The sequence below is a fragment of the Biomphalaria glabrata genome, chromosome 6 (genome assembly GCF_947242115.1).
Source record: "Biomphalaria glabrata chromosome 6, xgBioGlab47.1, whole genome shotgun sequence".
NCBI lineage: Eukaryota > Metazoa > Mollusca > Gastropoda > Planorbidae > Biomphalaria > Biomphalaria glabrata.
In genome coordinates, this window is record NC_074716.1 from 51,337,716 (window position 1) to 51,364,857 (window position 27,142).

The window sequence follows — 27,142 nt, forward strand, 5'->3', positions numbered from 1 at the left end:
TCCACTCGGAATGACAGACCAAAAAAAAAAAAAATGAGTATAGATTTTTTTCTCTCTCCCTCTTTCTATCTCTCATGTATTATTTACTTCCCCTGGCGGCTGGGTTTCTCCTCATGTTATGGCTTCTTTGAAAAAAAAAACACAAAAAAACTCATATGACTCATTCCTTTAAAGTCGATTTAAAATCCAGAACAACACAGGCTTTATAAAGTGCATTCATTAACTTAAAGTTGACAGGTGTTTTCGTTTATATACAAAGATGTGAAAAGTACCTCAGTTGACAACCAGAAAGTGAGATGGCAAAAATATGTACGTGGTAAGGGACAAAATTGTATCTTGAATTTGCATCCATAGTCTACCGAGACATGGCAAAGGTTTACAGGTCAACATCCAGATAGATAGATAGATAGATAGATAGATAGATAGATAGATAGATAGATAGATAGATAGATAGATAGATAGATAGATAGATAGATAGATAGATAGATAGATAACGTAAATGCCCGCCTCCACCTTTTATAATATTAAACAGTTGTACGAGATCAAACAGAATCAAAAACATGTATTAAGGTCTTATAACTGTCACACTTAAAATATTTCTCGTCAACCTTTCTCAAAGCAGAAATATACAAGATAAATATATTCCTTTCAAAATCCTACTCCTTGCTATAAAGTAATAAAAGTGACAAGTCGGGCTACTAATTAGCGAGTCCAATCAAACACGTCAATCAAAGTGTGTTGATAATGAGACTTTCTGTTATCACTGGTGCGAGCAGGTACTGAGGTCAATGTTCAAACAACCAGGTAATTGATCAGTCCAATCGATCCGCTCACCTGGGACAGTGCTGGTAAAGAAGAGGAGGGGGGGGGCATTTTGAGGCTCATCGTTCGTGATCGAAGAGTTCCCTGCCCTCCTCGTGAGCGAAGCAACATTGCTATGAAGATGATGGTGAGTACAATCTCTTTATATATATATATATATATATATATATATATATAACGAGAGAGACAGACAGACAGAGACAGAGAGTGAGCTAGAGAGAGAAAGAGACTGACCGAGAGTGAGCTAGAGAGAGACAGACAGGCAGGCAGGCAGACAGACAGAGAGTGAGCTAGAGAGAGAAAGAGTCTGACAGAGTGAGCTAGAGAGAGACAGGCAGACCGACAGACAGACAGAGAGTGAGCTAAAGAGAGAGACAGACAGACAGGCATGCAGACAGAGAGTGAGCTAGAGAGAGAAAGAGTCAGACAGATAGTGAGCTAGAGAGAGACAGATAGGCAGGCAGACAGACAGACAGAGAGTGAGCTAGAGAGAGACAGACAGGCAGGCAGACATGCAGAGAGTGAGCTAGAGAGAGACAGACAGGCAGGCAAACAGACAGACAGAGAGTGAGCTAGAGAGAGACAGACAGACAGAGAGTGAGCTAGAGAGAGAGAGAGAGAGAGAGGGGTGGTAGGAAAAACGGAGAGACAAGAAAAAGAGAGGCCGGGAGAACTACTGTAAATTATAAGATATAACTGATAAGATAATGTGCTGCCAGAGGCGGAGACTGGCTGAGGGCAGGGTAAAGAGGTGTTAAAATTATGTGGGGTTTTTTGTGTTGTTGTTGTCCTGCTTCAGTGCGTGAGCGAGGTTGCGCAAACCTTGTGATCATCTTGTCGCTGGATCTACCAAAAGCGCAAACTTTTTTGTTCTCCTTCAACCGCAGTGACGTCATCATTCCGAAAGACGTGCAGAATAATTTAAAGGAGGGGGGAAAGAGGACGGACATTGGAGGGAAAAACTACAAAGAGGTGGAGGTATAAACTCTAAGAAATATCTCAATCGTGGACAGTTTTTGTTTCATCCTTGTGAAAATCGATGACATGTGAACAAACTTTCTCTCTGTCTCCTATCTTTTTCTCTCAGTATCTCTTTCTCCCTTTCTCTAGCGCGCTCTTTCTCCCTGTCTCTGTCTCTTCTCTTTCTTTCTCTCTTTCTCTTTGTCTCTCTCTTTTTCTCTCTCTCTCTCTCTTTCTCTCAATCTCTGTCCGTCTCTCTCTTTTTTCCTCTCAGTCCCTTTCTATCTAACTATATCTGTCTGTCTGTCTGTCTGTCCGTCTCTCTCTTTTCCTCTCAGTCCCTTTCTATCTAACAATATCTGTCTGTCTGTCTGTCTGTCTCTCTCTCTGTACCGTCGGAACAACGTCTCTCTATATATAATTACAACAGTGTCACGTGATCTCTCTCAGCCACGTGACAAGAACGATACTTGAGCCTAAAAAAAAGTTCACCAATCACTCTTCTTCCAAATGTTCATCTCGAATGAATGCATGAAAGTATGAGACGGTAGAACAAAGAGTTGAAACCGGAACTCGGGGAGTTCCAACCTATACATTTTTTTACCCAGAATTTGTTTTCCAGTGAAACTAAAAGTACCATCAAAGATCTTCGGTAATTTCCGGTTTTCTAGATGTCTAGTTCGTGTATTAAGAAACTTAATTCCTTTTTTTTCTGAGTAAGAGAGACCAAGCTATTTTTTTTTTAAATTGCAACAGAACTTATAAGAGATATTTTGCAGAGCTGTCACCTTCCCCCCCCCCAATTACTTCTAGCGCCCCCCTTATACGAAGCCATTCCTGCCAGCCACCCAAAGGCATGTTTCTGTGAGGTCCTGGTGTTGGAACATGTTCCTGGCAGAGACAGGTGCCCTAGCATCAGTTGATGCCCCCCCCCACCCCCACTGTTTCTTCGCCCCCGCCTGATCGTGTGTTGGTTCAGACGTTCCTGTGGATGTATTTACCCCGGCACCTAAAAATTGAAGAGTTCTCCAACGTCCCCCCCCCCCTTTGAAATTAGGGCCAAGAAGAAAAGACGCAAGCTCTATTTTCTTTTAAACTTTCGAACTAAAGAACACTGGCATTGACTTCATTGCCAAGACTTCCAGCAATGAGCACACACACACAAAAAATGCGCTCCATTTAGACTCCTTGGTGAAGCACGTAGTGGTTAAGGGCTAGACAGCTTGGCTACCAAACTAAGCGTCCGTGTATCAAACCTGTGAACTGCAAGATTGACGGATTTATTTTGAGCATGATAATTTCTTTGAGTTTGTTCCCTTTCACAGGATCTCCAGCGCTACAGACCGCAAAGGTCAATGAATACCACCAGCATATATGTTAAATTCACGAGCATAATCTTGGTCTCAGACTTAGAGCATAAAACACAAGTTACGAGCTAACTTATGCTAATGGGTAAGCCAGACGTGAATAAATTAATCACGGACAAACAGATCACGGATAAACTAACCAAGAACAAACTAGAAACCAAATAGTCTCAGATTAACTACCACGGACTAAATAACCACGGACGAATTGGACGCAAACTGACTAGCAACTGACCAACGCTTTGACTGCCTCTTCGGCGAAGTCTAGAAAGTGTAATGATGGACAATGGACGTTTCACAAAAAGACGTAGAATCTGGATAATACTTCTGAATGTCTTGGCAGACATGTAATCGCGATGGACAATGGACGTTTCACAAGTAGACGTAGAATCTGGATAATACTTCTGAATGTCTTGGCAGACATGTAATCGCGATGGACAATGGACGTTTCACAACTAGACTTAGAAGTCTGATAATACTTCTGAATGTCTTGGCAGACATGTTTTCGTGATGGACAATGGACGTTTCACAAGTAGACGTAGAATCTGGACAATACTTCTGAATGTCTTGGCAGACATGTAATCGTGATAGACAATGGACTTTCACAAAAAGACGTAGAATCTGAATAATACTTCTGAATGTCTTGCCAGACATGTAATCGCGATGGACAATGGACGTTTCATAACTAGACTTAGAAGTCTGATAATACTTCTGAATGTCTTGGCAGACATGTAATCGCGATGGACAATGGACGTTTCACAAGTAGACGTAGAATCTGGACAATACTTCTGAATGTCTTGGCAGACATGTAATCGCGATGGACAATGGACGTTTTCACAAGTAGACGTAGAATCTGGATAATACTTCTGAATGTCTTGGCAGACATGTCTGTGCCGTGTGCTCACAGAGCCGTCCCTTCTGTGTGTAGACAACTTTCGTTGAATCGATCGCATATGTACGGGAGACCCCGATGTGTGAAATGACTCAGGGAGGAGGAAGTCAGGCTCGCACACAGAGATACTCACTAGGACGTAGATCCCTGAAGCGCAAGCGCCGGTGCGGCACGAGACCATGAGGGGGGAGGGGGGATGGTGTGGGGGGGGGAGGTCGAAGGACAACCGAGGGGAAGAATCGTGGCCTAAATATCTCAGCGCTGCATAACTGTCTGTCTGGGGGTTAAATCTACCTTCGCCTCCTTCCAATTCCCACTTTCTCTCGATCCGTCCTCGTGTCTTCCGTTTTTCTCTTCCAGTCTTTTAGCACGAGTATCGAAAAGAACAAAAAATGTCTGAAAATTTATGTCTCGGGAAGAGAGAGAGAGAGTAAAAAGGTGTGTGTGGGGGGGGGGGGTATACAGAGCGGGGGAGGCTAAGGAGAAAGAGGGGGGGGATGCGGTGCGGGTGCAGACGTTACCCCACTGACACCATTCTCCCGCGAGAGCGCTACGTCACTGCGGCATACCGTTGAGGCAGAAGACGTCCGTTGCAGTTTAAACACCACGACGGTACGGTACCTTCATGGTGTAACAAAACTCTTTAATCCAACGCAATAGGAGCATGCTGTTCACCAGCCGCCCCCACTATCGCCCAACCCTTCTCGTTCTCTCTCTCTCTCTCTCTCTTTCTTTCTTTCTCTCTCTCTCACTCTCTCTCTCTTTTCTTTCTTTCTCTCTCTTTCTCTCTCTCTCTCACTTTCTTTCTCTCTCTCTCTCTCTTTCTTTCTCTCTTTCTTTCTGTCTCTCTCTTTCTCTCTCTCTGTCTCTCTTTCTCTCTCTCTCTCTCTCTTTTCTTCAACTTCACTGCGTAATCAGCGTTAACTTATTCACGGCCCTATTGTTAGACAGACAGTGGTTCTCAGAACTAGCTATACCAGTATCTCATGTTCAAGAGAACACACTAAATCGGGGTACCATGACTGCTTGGGTATGGGGCGAAGGGGGGAAAGACAGGACCGTAATCCGGGGCACCTTCATGATTTTTTTTTAATGCATCCCTTTTCTTAGCTGTTATACATATTCAAAGACTTTTCGTGTGTGTGTGTTGGGGGGGGGGGGGTAAAGCAGAGGGCCCACACGTACCCAGCTTTCTGGGGCCCTAATAGTTTTGGTGGAGGGCCTGTCTCTACCTATAATCTATAATCTAATCCTTCAAATCATATTTTTTTAAACAGGCAGATTCAGGAAAACAAGCTAGGCATAAATACCCGTCATATTATATTAGAGAAATATAATTAAATAATGTCAACAATATTAAATAAAAAGTGTGTTATTAATGAAAAAAAAAAAAAAAAAACAACTAGGGAGTTACCATTTGACGTCAACCAAAGCTGACCAGATTTAGCACAATTTCTGACACCAAAAATTATATTGTCTTGGCGGAGATAAAACAAAATGTACAACAAAGCGAGGTTTTTTTGTTGTTTTTTTTTGTTTACTTAGTACAATCTGATATCTATATAAAGAAACCGCTAAAAAAAAAAGTTAAATAAACAAGATATTTGTTCAGTGTGAATGGATGTGCAGTTTATTGCGACAGTTCTAGGAGTAAAGGGATTTTTTGAAAGCGTGTTTGTTTTAACTAAAAATATCTGGCAAATAAAATGAATAAGCGAAAGATTGTTGCCAGGATGGCTTAGGGTGTTTTATTTTGTCCCATTACGTAGAGTCGTTTAATTTATCTCCTGTTAACCATCTGTTTATTTAAAATTGTTATCTTCTATGTGTGTAGGAAAAACAGTGTGTGTGTGTGTCTATAGACAGTATGTGTGTGTCTTTATACAGTGCTTTCTTTGTCTAATTGACTACATGACCATGTAGGTGCTGGAGTAAAGACTTGATGTATAACTATCTAAAGGTGAGCGATTGTTATGGATTGATGAATAGATAAATGTACGGACGAATAGATAGATAGATAGATAGATAGATAGATAGATAGATAGATAGATAGATAGATAGATAGATAGATAGATAGATAGATAGATAGATAGATAGATAAATCTTCCCTACCACACACAAAAAAAGGAATTGTAAAATGACCCCGCCACCAACACACACCCACACAAGAGACAAATGGATCTATTTGTGTCTGAACAGTTTATTTTGTTCTGCATCATTGGCGCCTGTTAAGTCTGTTCAGGCTGACCTGAAACTCTGTCCCAAGATGCACTAGAAAGAAGCTAAGAGACGTACCACGTGACACAACACACAGGGACTTAGATGAATGGACTTACCCTCCAACAGGATTGCTGGCGAACTCGTGTTCGGGCCGTTTGTGTACCGTAGCCCGGCCAGCGACTCGGCCGAGGTAGCATTGAGGCCTTGGAGGAGGTCCAGCACTTCATGGCCTGCCGGTTCCACAGCTAGACCTGGAAAGAAAACCAAACAGGGTGTAGATAAAAAGCCTTAGAAAAATTAAAAGGTCAAAGAAAATGAGAAAACAGGAAAAAAAAGTAGGTCAACTAAGAGACCTTGCGATCTATGTGGGGAGATGATGGAAAACCCCTCAGTTCCTATAAGCCACGAGGGTGTCATGTGGCCACCACAGCGATCAGCTTGCCTTTACTTTCCCCAATTTTTAGTTACCCATTACAATGAGGTGGACTCAAGGGCGTCCTAAAAAAAAGTCACGAAGCTTAAAATCCCAGTGTTCTCAGGGATTTCAACTCGAGACCTCTGGAAGGCTTAAAGCATAGAACAGTTCTTAATATGTGTTCGGGCATTAGTTTCATACATAAAATTTCCATTCATTGGGCTACAAGTTCACTTGCCCCTGAGGCTTCATTTCACGTATTTACCTATGTTCTCATTTACCCATTTAGTATTCCCCTAAAGTGATTTTTTAAAAGTATGTTTGTTAACTACCAGCCACCAAGAGGGCGGGGGGCACGGTGGCTTAGTAGTTAAGCACTTGTGTTCGAATCTCGGTGAACACTGAAATTTTGAATTTCATGATTTTTAGGGCGACCTCCCCCCCCCCCCCCGTCCACTCAGCTCACCCAGCTCTAACGGGTACTTGACTTTAGTTTTGGGAAAGTAAAGGCGGTTGGTCGTTGTGCTGGCCACATGACACCCTCCTAGTTAACCGCTGGCCTAAGAAACAGATGATTTTTAACATCATCTGCCCCCCATAGATCGCAAGGTCTGAAAAGGGAAACTTTGACTTTACCAGCTTCACATGCCCCCCCCCCCCCACCTTCTCCTTTAGTTCTATTCTCTGCCTAGTGCGCAGAATAAAAATGTCTAGCAGACGACCCAATGTGTTGTGGAATCTGGACCAGGAATGTCAGGGAGGATCCAGAAACCATCACACCAGAATACCTGGGTGTGAAGGAAAGTGTGTCGCCTGGAATTACGATAAAACCTGTTTAGCCTTTCCGGCTGTCTTAGTCTGTCGCCAATCTTTGGATGACATAGTAACACGATTATTTTTTTTTAAGATCGTTATACATTAGGGGAAATCCGTTTTAAGATGATCTTATTTGAGATTTTCATACATGGCGGAACAAGCTATAAATAGCAAGCCTTTTCGGTGTATCCGGTGTAAAAAATTAAGTGTTGATATTCCAATTTTTGGCTGTTTTTTTTTAAAAATCTAAATGATAATGTGTGTGCAGTATTTTACCCTACAGAATCTATCTTTCTAACCTCTTTCATGTGTAGCTTTGATTTAGTTCAAATCTAGTTGGCAACAGTAAAATTATACTGTAGCGTACTAACAATGTTTCTCGAGAAAATCGGTAGGATATGTGATATGAATTGGACCCCATTCACCAATCGTAAACAAACCACATTTAGCCACGTGATTTTCTATCTCTTCTATAACAAAATATTTAATCCATAAAGGCTGTCACGTGATACGTTTTTTTTTTCACTGTTTCATCAATATTATCACGTGGCTTAATGTTGTTTGTTTACGATTGGTGAATGGGGTCCATTGATTCGCTAGGGTTCCTGGGGTCTCTTAATGAATTGCTGATCTATGGTCCGGGATTGCTGGTGGGTGTTCCATCTGGTCTTAGTGCTCAAGAAAGGGTATTTTGCCATAGCAATTTTGTTTATTTTTTGGTTATTGGAGCTGGGCATATAATTCCCGATTAATTGTATATTCCATCACTGGCCTTTCTTCCAATGATAAAGACATTATCAGGTGTGGACAGGCATGACTAATGTTTTATAAAACATACTTTTTACTTTGGATTTAAACAGTATGAATTTTAAGACTCAAAATGTTTGTAAAATGTTTTACATGCTTTAGGATGTTCCTTCAGAGTTGAAGATAGTTTACTTCCTAGTCCAAACCTCCCGCAGGACGACGGGGGATGGGAGCGGGCAGGGTTTGAACCCTCGACCGTCGATAAATCCGAACGACAGTCCAGCGCGCAAACCGCACGACCAGGCGGCCATCCTAAAAAGACTCGATTTACATACGATGTAACGAACTGGTTTTATTTCTCTATTTATCTAAGCCAGTCCAATGAAGGCAGCATTAACTCCTCTCCTAACTGACGATACCAGCGTTAATTCCACCAGAATGTGGTAAATAATTACGGAGAGAAAGAGTTAATGAAAACGCGAGGAGTTTTCGTGGAACAGATTGGGATAAACCAAAGAATTATTCGGTTTTAGACAGTTATTCAAAATTGAAAATACGCCAAAATAAAAAAAGATTGTGGTGTGTTGTTATTATTGAGAAAGCAGGAGAACTTGTACAAAATTACAAAGAGAGTTTGTGTTTGACACAAACTCAGCGTCGCCCCGCCCACTTTTTCAACGGGTACTTCTAACGAAGTCTTTTCTCTTTGGTCAAGTATCTAAAGGTTCTTTTAATTCGACTTTTCTACAGGGATATTGCCCTACATTTAAGAAAAATGAATCCAAATTACTACTAATGAGAGACGGTAGTTCCTTTTCTAGCAGAAGGAGGTTCAAGCTAGATGTCTTAAAAAAAAATTTTACATTCTTAGGTAACGCCAACAACATACCGGTCGAAACTGTAGACGCAATCTGATAAAGGCGGAAATGACGAATGCTACATTACTTTGACCTTGGTGATGACGTCATTTCTTTCTATTTAGTTTGAATGGATTATTGTCTCGGAAGACTAAAAAGCTCCTTTAAAAAACAAAACTAAACAAAAACAAAAAAAGGATTTTCCCGATGATTCAGTCGCTATAATCAACTCATTTCGTGTGTGTGTGTATTTCTTCCATGAAAATCACATTGCAAATTTGATGGCCTTATGACGAGCCTGATAATCTCATTTCACGCGTGTCTCGTGACGTCCAATTTATTACAAGGACGTCTCGGACGTGACACGCCATCGTCTGCGTCTTGAATAAAGCCCTCGTGTGTTATCGAACCCCCCCCCCTCCCCACTCGCCTGGCTAAACCCAAAAGATAATATGCGAAAGACAGAGAGAAATAGAGAATGAGAGGGGGAGGGCAAAATGAACAGGAGTGGGAGGCGGGGGGGGGGTATTCCATCTAATATAAAGATGTTCTTCCTCGTCTTCATACTTTAAAAAAATGGGGGGGGGGGGTAGGCAAAATATGGTAAATTAGACTGTTAGACATACAGTCATACCATAAGTTGGGAGGGGGCTGGGGACTTTACACCCTTCGGGGGGGGGGACCCCAATCTATTAAATCACATCAAAGGCGGGTCACAAGACAGGGTGTTGAAACTACTAGAACTGACCCTCTCTCTGTGTGTGGGTCTATGAGCGCATTGGATTATAATGCATATATTACAGTATATAAAATGCATGATATATAAATATATACATTATATTCAAAATGTAAGTGAATTGGTCTTAGTGAACTGTGACATACTGCATAGGGCATGGTTCTTATCTTCACTTTCTTTTACCTTTCCATTTCATGTAAAACACCCCCCCCCCGCCCCCCGGTCTATGACTGTCTTGGTGACTATGTCTAACACCAGTTATAGCTGTACGTTGTATTCTGTCATGAAAGTGGGCCTATTTCGTCTATATGTTCCTCAAGAAAAATTTTAGATTTTCCATGCAAGCTAACACATTATTTATTATTACTCAGCTGGACGGGTGTAAATTATGCTAATTGCTCCTCCAAGCCAGGCTCGTATCGTACTAATCGCATACGATCCCCGCCCCCTCCATCTCTTTTAACCCAATCCGCCAATTTCTACGACGTTGCGCAAGGACAATTAACTCCTGGTGACTCGCCTTCAAACCTTCGTGCTCATTTATCAAGGCCAGCGGGTTTTCATTCCCTCCCCTTCAGCTAAACGACACGCAGTAATCTCCCGTTGGAGAAATCGTAGCATTGCGGTAGCGAAATGGTACAGAGTCGTGTTACGATAAACGCTGATTGCGCCTGCTGTAAAATAAATTTAGATATAAAATGTATCTTGCATTCACTATAGAATATGATAAGTTATTTTATATTTAGTGGAGTATGCACATTGCTAAATGCGAGCATCCGATAAATAAATGAATATTTAAAGATATATTTCTGCATTTTATTAGGTGTTTAGGTTCTTGTTTTTCTTAAAGGCTTGCAATCTGACAAGTGTAACAGGTAGAGCAGAATTTGTATGGTTTAATCTTAATGTAATTATGCATATGTGTTTTCTGCACAAGCCTGATACACGGAGCTGTATAACAGAGCTATACGTCATTGCTAATTTTGACAGGGATACATTTCATGGCTATTTGTGGCAGGGATACATGCATTTCATGGCTAATCGTAACAGGGGTACATTTCATGGCTGATTGTGACTGGGCTAGATTCTATGGCTAAATTTGGCATGGCTTAATTCCATGGCTAAGAGTAACAGGGCTACATTCCATGACTATTTGTAATAGGGCTACATTATATGGCTAATTTTAACATGGTTATATTCCATGGCTAACTGTGACAGACTGCATTCCAATTTTAATTGTCAGAGGACTACATTCCATGGCTACTAGTAACAGGGCTACATTATATGGCTAATTGTAAACATGGCTACATTATATAGCTAAATGTGACATAGTTAGAATTCATACTTAGTTGTGATATGGCTATTTTCAATAACTGATTCAGACAGGGCTACGCCCCAATTCTAATTGTTAAATGGTTATAATAAGTGGATATAATGTGACAACGATAATGTAAACACAGATAAGAGAGAGAGAGAAAGAGAGAGAGAGAGAGAGAGAGAAAGTGAGAGAAAGTGAGAGAAAGAGAGATAAGAGAGGAGAGAGAGAGAGCAAAGATGGAGATTTTTAGAAAATTCTTATAGATCTAACAGACACTGAAAGATAAGTAATTCTGAGGGTAGATTGTAAACACATACAAGACAAAAAAACAAAGATAAGAGACACGGAGAAATAACCTAAGAGAAAGAGAGAACCAGAAAACAAAGCGAGAGGAGGTAGAACAAGAGAAACAAAGACAGAGTGCAAGTCATTCATGAGTAATACAACCGCTCTACAGAGACACGCACTCATAACAGGTACGTTCAGGGTCCGAGGCCTGGCCAGGTCACTTACCTATGTTGGAGCCTAGGAGTAGCATGAACACAAGTCCCACTCTCAGAGCGAGTAAAAGTCTGGCTGAACACAGAGTACTTCGGTTGTGAGTAGACTTGGTGAAAGACCACTCACAACACATTACATAAGACACGTGAGATCCGCTCTCTGCTCGAGAAACATCGCATTACATCCCAGATGGGGGGGTCTCAGGAGCTGCCCTAGCGTATGGCTCGCTTGACCATTGAGACCGACGAGGGAGAGAAAAGAGAGAGGGAGGGGGGAAAATGGGAGGCAAAGATACGCTCCTGTGCGCAGTTTGTCCCCCCACCAAATCCGACTCTCTTATCTTGGGACCTCTCGATGAAGAGTCTTTTTTAAAACTTGAATGCGATGAGCGAAACACAGACTTGATCAGTAAGCAAGCAGGAGAGGGTCAATGCATGTAGCTTAATGTCCGCATTGAAAAGTCACTTTGACTGAATACGTAGCTTTAGCTCCAGAGATAGAAACTATAAGAAATAGGCGATCAAAACACTTTCCTGTATGAATAGAATACACAAACACACACACTTTTAAAAAACATTTTGACCGGATGTCACGTGTTGTGTGACAAATGATACAATAAGCATAATAAATTTTTTCATATTGCTGAGCAAACGAATCAAAGCTAGGTCTCAATTCGTTCAGACAAAATCGAAGAGAAAACTGAAAGGGTTGGACCAATAGTTGCACAAGAAAATGAAAGTTAAAAAAATAAACAAAATATGGAAAGAAAACTGAACAAAATAAAAAAAAAACAAAAAAAAAACAAGTTCTTCAGAAACTCCAGACATCTGTGGGGAATTTGAGGCACCACTGAAGACGCATTGTTATTGGGCTATAAAACCACTCCTTTTCTAACTGTCTTGCTATGACAACAAATCTCTCTCGACGCCTCTAAAAATCACAAATTCCAATGTTGTATTTTTTTTTTAAGCTGTAATTGAACTCTAGACCCCGAGGTTTGGAGGCCAAGCACTTCGACCACATTTTATTTTTCTATTAGTAGTAAACTTCATGAATCCATCGAATGAAAATCTATTTAACAACAACAAAATATCTTTCCAAAAAGACTTCTCTTCCAAAAAAACCACAGACATGTAGACATTCTTTATTTCAATAATTCGCGAATCAATAATTCTGTATTCTTTACACTGTTTTTGAACTCCAGACCCCGAGGTTTGGAAGCTAAGCTCTTCGACCAAAACGTCATTTTCTAATAATACTCTTCCTAAAATCCATCAAACGAAACGAAATCTAACGACAGCAAAGTATCTTTCCGTAAAAAGACTTCTCTTCCATAAAACCACAGACATGTAAACATGCTTTATTTCAATAATTCGCGAATCAATAATTCTGTATTCTGTACATCGGATGCACGAAAATCTCATTTTTTTTTAAACTGTTTTTGAACTCCAGACCCCGAGGTTTGGAAGCCAAGCACTTCGACCACAGCGTCATTTTCTAATAATACACTTCCGGAATCCATCCAACGAAACGAAATCTAACGACAGCAAAGTATATCTTTCCCAAAAAAAAGACTTCTATTCCAAAAACCAGAGACCTGTAGACCACTTAGCATGCATGGCAGAAATCCCAGACATCATCATCATCAGGAGAATGCACGAGTATTCAGCAACATTTGACGAGTTAAGTTTATATAAACACACACAAAAAAAATGTTACGAGGCGATGCTGAACATTTGTAAATAAAAGGGCGGGAAAAACTGGGTCGTGGGGGGAGGGGAGAGGGGGGTTGAACTAACAACAACAAACGTCTGGCAAGAGGAAAGCCCTGACCTCCAGCCCTTACATCAAAAGGCGGGCCATCGTCACCGACGCAGGAGTATACACGCAGCAGAGCCGAAGTCGCCGCGATATTTGAGTTTATCTAATCTTTCGTCTGTCACAGTGTGACGTCACTCTTATCGACACCTTTTTTCTTTTTTTTCTTTTTTTCAAAGAGGTAGCGAATCTCATTTTCTGTTGGTGGTGGGAAAAAAAAGGGGGGGGGGAGGAGTTAACCGCTATCCTTAAAAATATTTTTTTTTGTCTGCGTGAAAGTCGAGGGCTACGAATATAGCCCTGTGACTAAAATTCTCTACGGTTTCGTGGCTTTCTAATTATAGATCCATAGGTCGTCAAGTAAAATGTTTTACATGTTTCGGGATGTTCCCTTCAGAGTTGAAGATAGTTTACTTCCTAGTCCAAACCTCCCGCAGGACGACGGGGGATGGGAGCGGGCAGGGTTTGAACCCGGGACCATCGATAAATCCAAACGACAGTCCAGCGCGCAAACCGCACGACCAGGCAGCCATCCAAGTTCACGTGGCTATAGAAGCTTTGTCTGGTTTCGAAAAAGCCAAAAAATCATCGCCAGTGTTTGACTGAAGTAAATTTTCACACCAAAAGTGAATCCTAGTTATCTTCTCTTTGTTTCTAAGATTTCTAACATCCTGTTCACGTTTCCCGTCGTCCACTAAATAACACCATTACTTTGTGCTGATAATTATAATCCTAAATGCTTTATTTAAATAATTCGCTAATCCATATTTCTGCATTCTTTACACCGGATACACACTAAAAAAAAAAAAAGCTTACTAATTATAGATTGGCCTCCATGTTTGAAAATCTCCAATAAGAATACCTTAGTGAGAAGTCAATTAAAATGGTGCGCGAATATTTTCTTTGACTGCCAAAGTAGATTATCTGGTAGGCAAAAAAACATCAGTCTTTAATGGCTGCGGAACCGGGAACTGAAAATAATGAGCAGTGGAACCGCCTTTAAATCCATCGATCAGTTCGAGATCGAATGAGATCAAAATACATACGACGAGAACTATCAGCTTCTAATCAAGATGTAATGTTAGATCTGGCATATAACGGAGAACACAGATTTATACCAAATTCTATCCTAAATAAAAAAAATGCCTGCTGGCACATTCTTTTCAAATGTTTCTGTACAGATAAACATATTTTCTGGAATATATTTTTGCTCTAAAATGTTATGCATAAACTGTGTTACATGATATCTATTTACAGACATCGCAGTGTGATAATCATCGTTTAACTAAGCATAAACGGATATACAATGTTGAAATGCGCAATATCATAAAAATTTGCAAAAACCCCAGGACGAAATCAAATAAAAATTATTCTGAATGACACAAGAGATAGAAAGTAGCTATTTTTACGCATGCCTGCGAGGACGGCTCCCCTGCAGGGCACCCCGTGGCGAAGGTGCAGATTATACCCGGCCTTGATAAGCGCCAAATCTTTATAAGACAAGTCTTATGTAGATTTTTTTTGTTTTTTTTTTTGTTTTAAACTGCTGCTTACTGCAATGTAATGTAAAGAATAGCGTCTCTGAACTTGATGGCCTGAGAAATTGCTGATATGGACGTAAGCTGGTAAGAGGCGAATCGTTCAGGGGCGATTCTGAAATGTGGGTTTTAGTTTTGGGCAATTAAGTTAGCGGCACGGCCGGCTTTAGATAATTGGAGGCCCTAGGCGAAATGAATTTTTGTGGCACGAAATGAAATAGAAAAAAAATTAAAAAATTAAACAGCGAAAAATTAAAAATACCAACTATATCGCTGGGCACAAGTTTCGCTATTTCTTCTCTAAATTTATTTTTATTTTGAGTCCTTTGCGGGGTCCCCATCAATCAAAGGCTGCCTAATTCGCCTATGCCTCAGGTTGGCCCTGTTGGTGGCTCCTATCAGGCTTCGACGTTTTAACCCCCATCACGAAGATTTATTAAATAAATGGTACACGCCTTTACTTACCATGCCTATTTTATCTGTACTTATGAATTAAAAAAAAAAATAGTATGGTCTCGGTTAATGAACCATGGTCACAAGAATACTAACACGTGATGATGCAAAGGTTAGTCCATGTTCCTTTTAAAACCGTAATCCAAATCTTTCATTACAAAAGAATGAGACAAAATAAGGTGCGCGACACACAACTCACTGGCAGACGAATCTGTTGGTCGCTACCGTTGGGAGCGCCCTCAGACAGGACAGGGGTGAAGAGCCCCATGTCCAGGCCTGGTGGTTGGATAAAAGCCTTTCTAACCATCAACGGGATAATGGTGCCTACGGCGCCGACGCCCTACTGGACTTCACTGAAGGTTGGTCGCTAAGACAATGACACGGCAATTTAACTCTAATGTTGGCCGACTGGAAAGAGTGTGACTTTTCATGCCCGAAAGCTCCGGGTTCAAATCTTTCTTTAAGACTTCACCTGCTAGCATCTAGATGGGACTCCTAAACTTCTATGTGGAATACCTAAGATAAAGGTAATGAATACGAATTTACTCAGAGAGTTTCGCTTCGCATTCCCAGTAAAGTTAACTACGGATAAAGAGAGTAGACCATCAATAAGAGAATATTAAAGAAGCCAATAAGAGACCATAAGTTACTAAGAAGAAAACAATAAGATAGTAGTAAGAAGTTACAAACAAGTCTAATAAGAGTCTAATAACAGACTAATAAGAATATACAAAATGACTAATAAGAGAATAATAACAGACTAATAGGAGAATAATAGGGAACTTGAAAAAAAAAAGACCAGTAATAGACTTATAAGAGAATTGGAAATTTATACATTCCGGTATTCAAAGACAGTCTTTTTTACTACCGTTCCAAAGAAGTACAATTAGATTATGTTGTTTGTACAATGTCCTCGTCGGGGGTACTCTATTTTCTTGGAAATAGATCAACATCTAAAATCTATCAAAATACGACTTGGAGGCGAGGTGGTTGAGTGGTAAAGCGTTTGGCTTCATAACCGAGGATTCTGGGTTCAAATCTTTGTGAAGAATGGGATTTTTAAAATTCGTGATCTCCTAAGCTCCTCTGAGTCCACCCAGCTCTAACGGGTACCTGACAGTAGTTGGGCAAAAGCTAAAGGCGGTTGGTCATTGAGCTGGCCACAAGACATCCTTGGTTATACGCGGGCCACTAAACCCGATGACCTTTACATAATCTGCCCCATAGATCGCAAGATGGAGCTTTAACATTTTTTTTTCGAATACAAGTCTTACAAAGATGATAGCCAGCTAGTACGACATAGAATCTATTGCTTTCTGATTAACACAGGCGCTATACACACACCTACACACATTCCTCCAACCCAGACACATTAATTTATCATCAGACGAGGCGCATCGCTAAAATTCTAATAATGAGGCGAAGCCGCGCTGTAGGAACACCGCTTTGTAAATGTACAGGGTCGATACTGCCCGGTGGAAACACAGTACACTCGGTAAACTAAACAAGTAGCCAAGAGTCGATACCGCCCAACGGAAGATCGGCTGCACCGGTTATGCCGGTATTGACTATTGCATGTCGACCACGTGTTAACGAGAGAGAGAGAGAGAAAGAGAGAGAGAGAGAGAGAGAAAAGAGAGACTGTGTGTGAAGAATATGAGATAGAGAGAAAGAGAGAGATGGACTAATTAGGGATACATATTTTTTTTTCATGAAAGCTATTTATCACATTCCTTAATACAGTGGCTATTTTTAGTTTTAGTTGTATAACAATCATGGCCAGTGTCTAAAAGGTTTCACCTGGAACCTACAATTTTTCACCTGTGCTATTCAGGTATAGACCCACATGGAGCTTGAGGTTTTCAAAATCGATGCTTATAAGATCTGGTGCTTATAAGGTCTGATGCTTATAAGATCTGATGTTTATAAGATTTGATGCGATATAAGATCTGATGCTTACAAGATCTGATGCTTATAAGATCTGGCGCTTACCAAAAGAATCATCCCTACAATGATGGAGGGGGTGAAGAGGACAAAAAAACGGGATGCGCCTTTTCATCGGGGTGCTAAGGTGCATCATGCACTAGATATCCGTAACGTAACTGGCAATAAAAATAACATTAGCTGACTGTAAGTCTTCTGTCGGTCTTCAGACAATAACACCACTATATCGTCTTGCCAGGGGCGTAGCTATAGGAATTTTCCATCGTTTGGGGGCCCGGGGGCTTGACCTCTTTGGGGGCACCTGCATTTTGCGTAACATTTAATTTTCAATGTAAAAAGCCACTCATTTGGGGGCCTCCGTCAAGTGAGGGCCCGGGGGGGGGGGGGATTTTCAAATTCTCCCCCCCCCAACCCCCCCCCTAGCCACGCCACTGCCTCTTGCTATTTGAATGTAGATGCTCTAGCTCTATTGTTAACTTTATGGATCTCTCTATTCTTAGTGATGCAGGCCGGGAAATGTCACGTGGTACGGCATGCTAAATCTAGATCTGCATACAAGGCAACGTCCCGGAGACTAACCGACTGCAAAGACAAAAGTAACCTGGCCATTCACTTTTGGAATATTATGTCTAGCTATGTCAATATTCATTCGATTGACTAAATTCTTATAAAGTCCAACATAGATTGCGAAAAAAAAAGTTATACTCTCCAAGGTAAGCAAGACTGAATCGATCTCTATGTCAAAGTTGAATGTATAGATCTAGAAGAGATTCCAGTTTATAGAATAAATTCCTGTCTACACAACACTAGATATACCAACAAGAGATCTTTACACTCCACCAGTAAGTAGGGCCTTCGTTAGATGTACATTATATATAACACCAAATTGTCTCCTCACCTTCTATCGAAATAACTGCTACTTTAATCCAATACAACACAGAAATCAGATATTAGACACGAATAGAGCAGACTGCACCAGTACACCATAGATAAATCAAGTTACCACTAAATAAACACCAACAACAACTGAACTTAGAGTACTGCAAATAGAATGACCAACTTGAACTTCTAAGTTCTAAAATTAAAAAAAAAATAACACACAAGTATAGATTTTTATATACAACGAACCATTTTGGACTAAGCACACAAACACATTATTAAGACTAAAGATAGATACCGGTAGATCTGAACATCAAAGGCGCTTATAGATCACAGTCACAAATTATAATACAAACACTCGTAGATCACGACAGAATTCCGATACTGTGCCACAGTGTGGTACGCCCCTAGTGTCCTGTCTGAACGTTTGCGGAATATGCGGAGAAAAAAAAGGTGAAGTACTAGATGAATAAAAAAAAAAAAAATTCCAAGTCACTAATCCGGCTGGCTTGCTCGCAGTCTCCCTGACTGAACGGACGGTGTGAGCACGCGAGGAGAAACCACTTCCTTCACGTATAACAGCTCGCCCTGTTCTCATTCTTCCAACGAGACAGAGGAGGCCCGCCCCCCCCCCATCGCCTTCCCCACACCCCGCCTCGTCTGTCTTCCCACCCGCCTCCCTCGCCTTCCATTACAAACACACACACACGCACAACTTGGGGAAATATTTCTTTTTTTTTTTTTAACAGTGGTCCACGTCGAGACGGGCCATGCATGGCGAGAGAGGAGGAGCGGGCCCCGCGCTACGTGTGACCGCACGGGATCAAGGGGGCCACGGTGAGGTACTGGGGGGGGTGCTAAACAGCCTAAGAGATGGGGGAAAAAAAAAAGGGGGGCGCTTTAACACGGCGGAGGAGCTCTCGCGCATAGAAGATTTACCGCCTCGTGTTGTCTCTGGGGCGCTGAGACGACGATGTCAGACACCAAGGCAAACAGTGGCGGAGAAGATCAATTTCGGTAACAGTTAGGAGGTGGTTTCACGTTTACTGCGCACCTTTCGTGGCAGACGAATGACACTCCACTGCAGCTTTTTGGTGTCGCTAATGAAGCTTTCGATTACCAAGAATAAAACATGCTAAAAATAAATGTAATTAATAATAATTCCGAAAGAACATTGACATAATGTACTTCAGAGCTACAAGAAAGTTTTTGAGTTTAACTTGAGTGATTTAGAATTTAATGCAACCACTATTTCTTTGGTGTAATCTATAAAAAAAAATCAGAAAAAAAGGTTAACTCCCTTTAAAATTCTATAATTAGACGCTTATTCTTTTAATAAAATGACAATTAATCTTGTTAAGCTGTTAAGATCTAGAGCAGGGGTTCTCAACCTGTGGTTCGCGACCCTTTTAGGGGTCGATTGACTATTTGCCAGGGGTCGCTTAAGACCATCGAAAATATGGATTGCTATTGTCTACTCTTCTGTTGCGTTATGTGTGTGTGTGGGGGGTCGCGGCAGAGTGGGGGGGGGGGTAAAAGGGGTCGCCGAGCTTAAAGGGTTGAGAACCGCTGATCTAGAGAGCTTCTTGATTACAAACAAATCGAGACAGAAGGAACAATAATAAAGGAATAAAGTCTCTCTCAAAATTCCCCACCAATAATGGGGGGTAAAATGTTATGGGGTGAACCAAAGAACACCTCACAAATAATTACTTGCAGACAATGTTAGACAAATAGCAATTGAATGTATTTTACCATCTCAATATCTGACCTAGTTCTAGAAACCTCAATGAAAGTGAAACAAGGCTAAGCTCCCGGAAGCAAAAGAAAGATGGGAGGAAGTGATTAATTAACTTACTTTCGGAGAGAGGAGAGTGCCTAGCACTGATCTAAATATTTATTTTTTTTTGTAAAAATCCTTCAGGTAGATGTTTTCAGACAAGATAATTAAGGTGCATTAAAGATGTGCGGAGATCAGAGTTGATATGCACGACGACACTATTCTCAATTAGAATTACATATGGAGTCCAGCATTCTTTTCAAACAATATTTATACTCTCTCTCTCTCTCTTTCTCTTTATTTTCTCTTTTCTCTCTTTCTAGCTCCCAATTTTTCTCTTAGCTCTCTTTCGGTTTCATTCTTTATGTCTCTGTGTCTTTTTTTTTCCTTTTGTTGTCTCTCTCGGTCTCTCTTGCTCTCGGTCTCTCTTGCTCTCTGTCTCTCTTGCTCTCTGTCTCTCTTGCTCTCTGTCTCTCTTGCTCTCTGTCTCTCTTGCTCTCTGTCTCTCTTGCTCTCTGTCTCTCTTGCTCTCTGTCTCTCTTGCTCTCTGTCTCTCTTGCTCTCTGTCTCTCTTGCTCTCAGTCTCTCTTGCTCTCAGTCTCTCTTGCTCTCAGTCTCTCTTGCTCTCTGTCTCTCTTGCTCTCTGTCTCTCTTGCTCTCTGTCTCTCTTGCTCTCTGTCTCTCTTGCTCTCTGTCTCTCTTGCTCTCTGTCTCTCTTGCTCTCTGTCTCTCTTGCTCTCTGTCTCTCTTGCTCTCTGTCTCTCTTGCTCTCTGTCTCTCTTGCTCTCTGTCTCTCTTGCTCTCTGTCTCTCTTGCTCTCTGTCTCTCTTGCTCTCTGTCTCTCTTGCTCTCTGTCTCTCTTGCTCTCAGTCTCTTGCTCTCTGTCTCTCTTGCTCTCAGTCTCTTGCTCTCTGTCTCTCTTGCTCTCAGTCTCTTGCTCTCAGTCTCTTGCTCTCAGTCTCTCTTGCTCTCTGTCTCTTGCTCTCTGTCTCTCTTGCTCTCAGTCTCTTGCTCTCAGTCTCTCTTGCTCTCTGTCTCTTGCTCTCTGTCTCTCTTGCTCTCAGTCTCTTGCTCTCAGTCTCTTGCTCTCAGTCTCTTGCTCTCAGTCTCTCTTGCTCTCAGTCTCTTGCTCTCAGTCTCTTGCTCTCAGTCTCTTGCTCTCAGTCTCTTGCTCTCTGTCCCTCTTGCTCTCTGTCTCTTGCTCTCTGTCTCTTGCTCTCTGTCTCTTGCTCTCAGTCTCTTGCTCTCAGTCTCTTGCTCTCTGTCTCTCTTGCTCTCAGTCTCTTGCTCTCTGTCTCTCTTGCTCTCTGTCTCTTGCTCTCTGTCTCTCTTGCTCTCAGTCTCTTGCTCTCAGTCTCTTGCTCTCAGTCTCTTGCTCTCAGTCTCTCTTGCTCTCAGTCTCTTGCTCTCAGTCTCTTGCTCTCAGTCTCTTGCTCTCAGTCTCTCTTGCTCTCAGTCTCTTGCTCTCAGTCTCTTGCTCTCAGTCTCTTGCTCTCAGTCTCTTGCTCTCAGTCTCTCTTGCTCTCAGTCTCTTGCTCTCTGTCTCTCTTGCTCTCTGTCTCTCTTGCTCTCTGTCTCTCTTGCTCTCTGTCTCTCTTGCTCTCGGTCTCTCTTGCTCTCAGTCTCTCTTGCTCTCTGTCTCTCTTGCTCTCAGTCTCTCTTGCTCTCAGTCTCTCTTCTTCTGAATGTCTTTCTTTACTTGTTGTCATTCTTTCTTTCTGTCTCTCTTACTCTCTGGGTCCTCCCTCTCTTTATATCTCTGTCCCTTTCTATTCTTCTCTCTCTATATATATATATATATTTCACTCTTCTTTCTTTTTCTTCCTTTCACTCTCTGTCTCAAAATTTTCCATTAAAAAATGGGGGTAATAATGTTATGTTTCTTTCACTCTCACTCTCTGGGACTTCCTCTCTTTATATCTCTGTCCCTCTCTCTTCTTCTCTCTCTTCTTCTCTCTCAATATATCTCTCTCCTTCTCTTTCTTTCTCTCTCTCTCTCTTGCTCTGTCTTTCAAAACAGATATACACAATATATTTATAAACAATACATAAGCGTGTGTTTGTGCGTGAGAGAGAGAGAGAGAGAGAGAGAGAGAGAGAGAGAGAAAGTCTTTAAAGGGATTATAGTTTTATGTCTTAAACTTAATAAATAAAAGGGGAGGGGGGAGGTAGAGGGCGCCAAGTTGGGGGGAGGGCGCCGTGTGAAGAAAATGAATGAGACGTATGCTGGCTCGTGAGGTGGGGGGGGGGGTTGAGAGGCAGGGAGGTCCAAGCCAGTCCCTCCGATAAGAAATCTCTACACGTGCAGTAAGATTGAAAGCGAGTTACGTGGTTAAATTGGAGAGGGGGGGGGAGATGAGGGAATCAGAAAGAGGGGTGTGGGGGGGGGGGGGTACGCCAGGAGTTGGATGTATTGGATAGTAAGTAGCCTCAGCCTCAGCCTCAGCCTCGGCCTCGGCCTCGGCTCTCCCATTCATGAAAGTGTCGGTGTAGTAGCAAAGAGGGCGCTCTGGGGAGACGGCGTTGGCGTAGACGGGGGAGTTGGGTCGGGTTTTGGAAGGGCGTGGGGTAACGGGGGAGGCTGTGAGAGGGAGTAACAGATATAGTCTTGATGCAATACGCCGGAGGACAGGTAAATGAAGAATGCTAAAAAGTAAAAAAAAAAAAAAAAAAAAAGCTGTCTTTCTCTGGTCCCCTGGTAAAAATCTCCAGGTGCACAATACTGTTTCCTTCTCAAAAGAGCCGCATCGACCGGAAGTCACAATCAACTTTCAGTCAAAATATAAGATAATATACAACTGTGGTTTTAACGAGGTCATTTTTTTATTTTATTTCTTGATTAAATACAACAAAAGATGCTAAGTTCTATCATTATATTATAATAATAATCACTAAACTGTAAAGGCAGTTAGTCGTTTCCCTGGTCACATGATACCCTCGTTAACCCTCGGCCATAGAAACAGATGACCTTTACGTCATCTGCCCTCTAGACCGCAAGATTTGAAAGGGGAACTTCAGTGTTTTTGTTGTTTTTTTGTCTTTAGGTAGATAGACAAACCGACAGGAGAGAGAAACAGATTGGCCTAGTAGGGTCAGATTTAAAAAAAAAGGTCACATAAGATGTGTGTGTTATTGAATAGTCAATAAATCTAGTAAGAAAGCATATGAACAAGAGTAGTGGGTCAAAGCGGTGAGTACGTGATCAGTGTCTGGTCAGAGTGATCGATAGTTGGCCAGTGTCTGGTCATAGTGCCCTTATTATCTGGCCAGTGTCTGGTCAGCAGAGTTGAGATTAATGACGTTTTTGTTGGACTCTGCCTGCTCTATTTGACACACATATATCACTAGAGAGATGAGTATGGAAAATTTTTTATTAGCAATAATAGGATATTAACATTACATTTTACACTATAGTTTGGGTTTTGAAAAGTTATTATTTATTCATTTATTTTTATTTATTTTATTAGCTTTAGACTTTATGAATAGAGAAAATATTACGAGAAACAACAAGCTAACCACGAATACGGTGGATAGATGATACAACAGATCTGAGAGAGATTAGAGAGAGAGGCTATGCTAGGAAACATTTCCTTCTTCCCTGGTGGTGTTAGAGCATGGAATGGGTTGCCTGAATCAGCCAGGAGTTTAGCACATTGGTTAACATGCATGACCTAGGGTCACGCATGTGACGTAATCAACATCTTTTTAATCATCTTCTAATTTACAGTAGAAGTTTCTCGATCTATGGGGCAGATATTAGGTCCATCTTTTCTATTGCCAACGGTTAAAGAGCAAGGTGTCATGTGGCCAGCACAACGACCAACCGCCTTTACTTTCCCCCTAAAATCCCAAAATTCAACATCCGAAGTCAAGCGCTTAACCACTCAGCCACCGCGCCCCCTTCCCCCATGTATTTTATAAGAGAAGAGATATAAACTGAAAGATGTTTTGGAGCAGGCAAGGGCTCCTACACAGGCTGTAGCTCAGGGGTTCTCAACCTGTGGATCGCGACCCACTTGGGGGCCGATTGACGATTTGCCAGGGGTCGCCTAAGACCATCGAAAATATGGATTGTTATTTGTCTATTCTTCCATTGTTGTATGTGTGTGGGGGGGGGGGCGGGGTCGTGGCAGAGTGGGGGATTGTAAAAAAGGGGTCGCCGAGCTTAAAAGGTTGAGAACCGCTGCTGTAGCGTCATTGGTTTCGAAGGATGGATTAATAAATTCAATAAATATAGTACTAGATATTTATTCGCAGTTCTGTAGAGACGCACTTTAGGTGACTGGTAGTGAACGCACTACTGTGACGGCATTTATTCAAAGCGAGACTGTAGCTTAGATATAGATAAACAGACAGTTGAGGCTAGGCTTTCATAGAGGCAACATCTTTGCCGTTGGGACCGAGACTTCACTGTTCCCGTTCTGGGTTTAAAATTCATATTTAATCTACACCAGCGGTTCTCAACCTTTTAAGCTCGGCGACCCCTTTTTTACAATCCCCTACTCTGCCGCGACCCCCCACACACACACATACAGCAATAGAAGATTATAGACAATACCAATCCATATTTTCGATGGTCTTACGCGACCCCAGGCAAATCGTCAATCGACCCCCAAGTGGGTCGCGATCCACAGGTTGAGAACCCCTGATCTACACCAATTGATTTACTTTATTGTATATGTCTTGACCTGTAAGTCTGTTATACAAACTCAAGAATAATAAAACGCGTACTGAAACATGCTATACACTACGCAGATTACAAAAACTCTACAGACCCGGATTAGGCATCCTCCAGATTAGGCATCCTACAGATTAGGCATCCTACAGTTCTAAAAGAAACATTATTGGCGTGATAAAACATGTCAAGGTCGTCAAAAACATTAATAATAACATTGTTTCGCTACTCATGTTTCATAAAAAATCAATGCAAATTTTTTTAGAAGAGCTAAAAATAGATCACACAAGCTAAAAATAAACCAAGATGTCGTGGTAACGATAATCGAGAGAATAAAAAGGGGAACAACTGAAAATTCGGATATCTTTCTTTCCTTAGTTTCGTTTTAACAGTATCTTTGTTCATTCATTAATTTAAACTCATGTATATTGTGTCTTTATATCTAAATTATTGTGTCTGCTTATCTTTACTTATACTCAAGGTTGTTGTATTAAAATATTTACTTTTATGTAGTGAATTTGAGTTTACTCAATACCAGTTCTTTGCTTTGCTTGGATATTGTTCCAGTATATCAATGTATAATATGAAATGTACAATTATACCATGAAACGGAACTAGTGTTATAATTGTTATAATTTAGTTTGACTTTTCTTTCAACAAGTTACAAGTTAGTACAATGTTTTTACAATTTCTACACTAGCTGACGGTCTATTTATGGGTTCACAAAGTTGTAATGAAAAAAAAAAATTATTTTGAAAACGGCTATAACGATTGGCCTAAAAAAATTGACAGTTTTAAAAAGATTAAATACTGGCTACTTGGACACATGGTGAAAAATCAGGTTTGACCATTTAATTTTTTAGAATTATTTAATTATTTTAAAACGAAACGTGACTAACGTCTTTTAATCAATAGGATTGTACTGAATGAAGAAACAAAAATGTGTTTGGGGGCGGGGGTCACATGGCGTCATCGGGAATTCCCGCACTTGACTCTTAATGTATCTTTGTATTTAATAACAAGCTGGGGAAATAAATAGATGCACATGAGCATTTAGGGCACCGTTTTATGTGCACCTGAAGGTTTGGCCAGGTGTCTACCTTAATATGTCTGCTTATGAACAGCAAGTGTAAGTTACAAGCATATTTTGAAATATACAAACATACTAGACCAGACCTAGATTCTAGCTGAATGACTGTGTGAAGCTCAGTGAAAGACTCTTTGCAAGACTTTGCGATCTGTAGGGCAGATGATGTAAAGGTCATCTGTTTCTGTGGCCCACGGTGTCATGTGACCAGCACAAGGACCGCAGTCATGTAGCATTACAGGAAATAAATAGCATGAGATATCAATGACAAACATGAGCTACATAAAGTAGAAATGGATTTTTTTTTAAAAATATTTTCGAAATAAAAAAAAAATATAAGTACTTGTTTCTTTTGTTGTCATTGACATACGAACTTCCCACACTTCTACTTTTACCTAGGTCAGCCCACACCTGTACATCTGATAAGACTCCTGGTAGATTTCTGACCCAAGTAACAGGTATACATGCGTCACTCTGGTAGCGACTTAAGTCATTGTTATTCACGTTTTGTAAACCTTGGACTAGTGGGGATAATCGGACTCTTCATCTGTCTCTTTATCTCTCTAAAACTTATTCTCTCAGACTCTTCAACTTTCTGATTTTTCAATTTAAATAACTCCTTTTCTCTCTGACTCTTCATCTGTCTGACTCTTCAACTTTCTGATTTTTCAATTTAAATAACTCCTTTACTCTCTGACTCTTTAATCTCTCTGACTCTTTCATCTGTCTGACGCTTTCATATCTCTGACGCTTTCATCTCTCTGACGCTTTCATCTCTCTGACTCCTCAACTTTCTGATTTTTTAATTTGAATAACTCCTTTTCTCCCTGACTCTTTCATTTCTCTGAGGATGAACTAAGTTTAATACTTGTATACAAGCTAGGTCATCTTCGCCGGATGGAGGATTAATTGCATCCCGAAAATCATTCGGTACGGGCAACTTACGTCTGGCTCTAGAAAGACTGGTCGCCCCCACTTCAATTCCGTTACGTGGCTGTGATAAAGCGGGATTTAAAATCAGTCAACATTGATACTGACCATTGGGAAGACATAGCCTTAGACCGCACTTGGAGAGAGACAGTGACCAAGAAAGCTATGGACAGCGAGAAAACATGGGCCTCAGCTCTTGAAGAAACGTTTGCCACAAGGAAAATGGCCGGCTCCTCTACCACCAAAGCTAAAGCCACCTTGACCTGCAATATAAGTGGACGGGAGTGTCTCTCCAAAATAGGGCTCCGCAGCCACATGAAAAAGTGTTCGAGATGAACCATAGTCGCTCTAAGACTGAAGGAGGCCAATATATAATATACAATAAATACA

General features: G+C 41.2%; 1 protein-coding gene across 4 annotated transcripts in view; it reads right to left on the reverse strand.

Annotated features, from left to right (window-relative positions):
- LOC106055847 (protein kinase C-binding protein NELL1-like) overlaps positions 1–27,142 on the reverse strand; it is a 229,561-nt gene that overhangs the window by 145,966 nt on the left and 56,453 nt on the right. The window contains exons 1-3 of one of the 4 annotated variants that reach the window (XM_056031490.1): positions 18,579–18,859; positions 11,661–12,181; positions 6,375–6,509 (exon numbers count right to left, since the gene is read on the reverse strand). In XM_056031490.1, the coding sequence (XP_055887465.1) occupies positions 6,375–6,509; positions 11,661–11,781 (256 nt within the window). In that variant the 5' untranslated portion in view covers positions 11,782–12,181; positions 18,579–18,859. Of the gene's footprint in view, positions 1–6,374; positions 6,510–11,660; positions 12,182–18,578; positions 18,860–27,142 lie in introns of those variants that run through there. The other 3 variants (XM_056031488.1, XM_056031487.1, XM_056031489.1) reach the window with 3 other exon arrangements.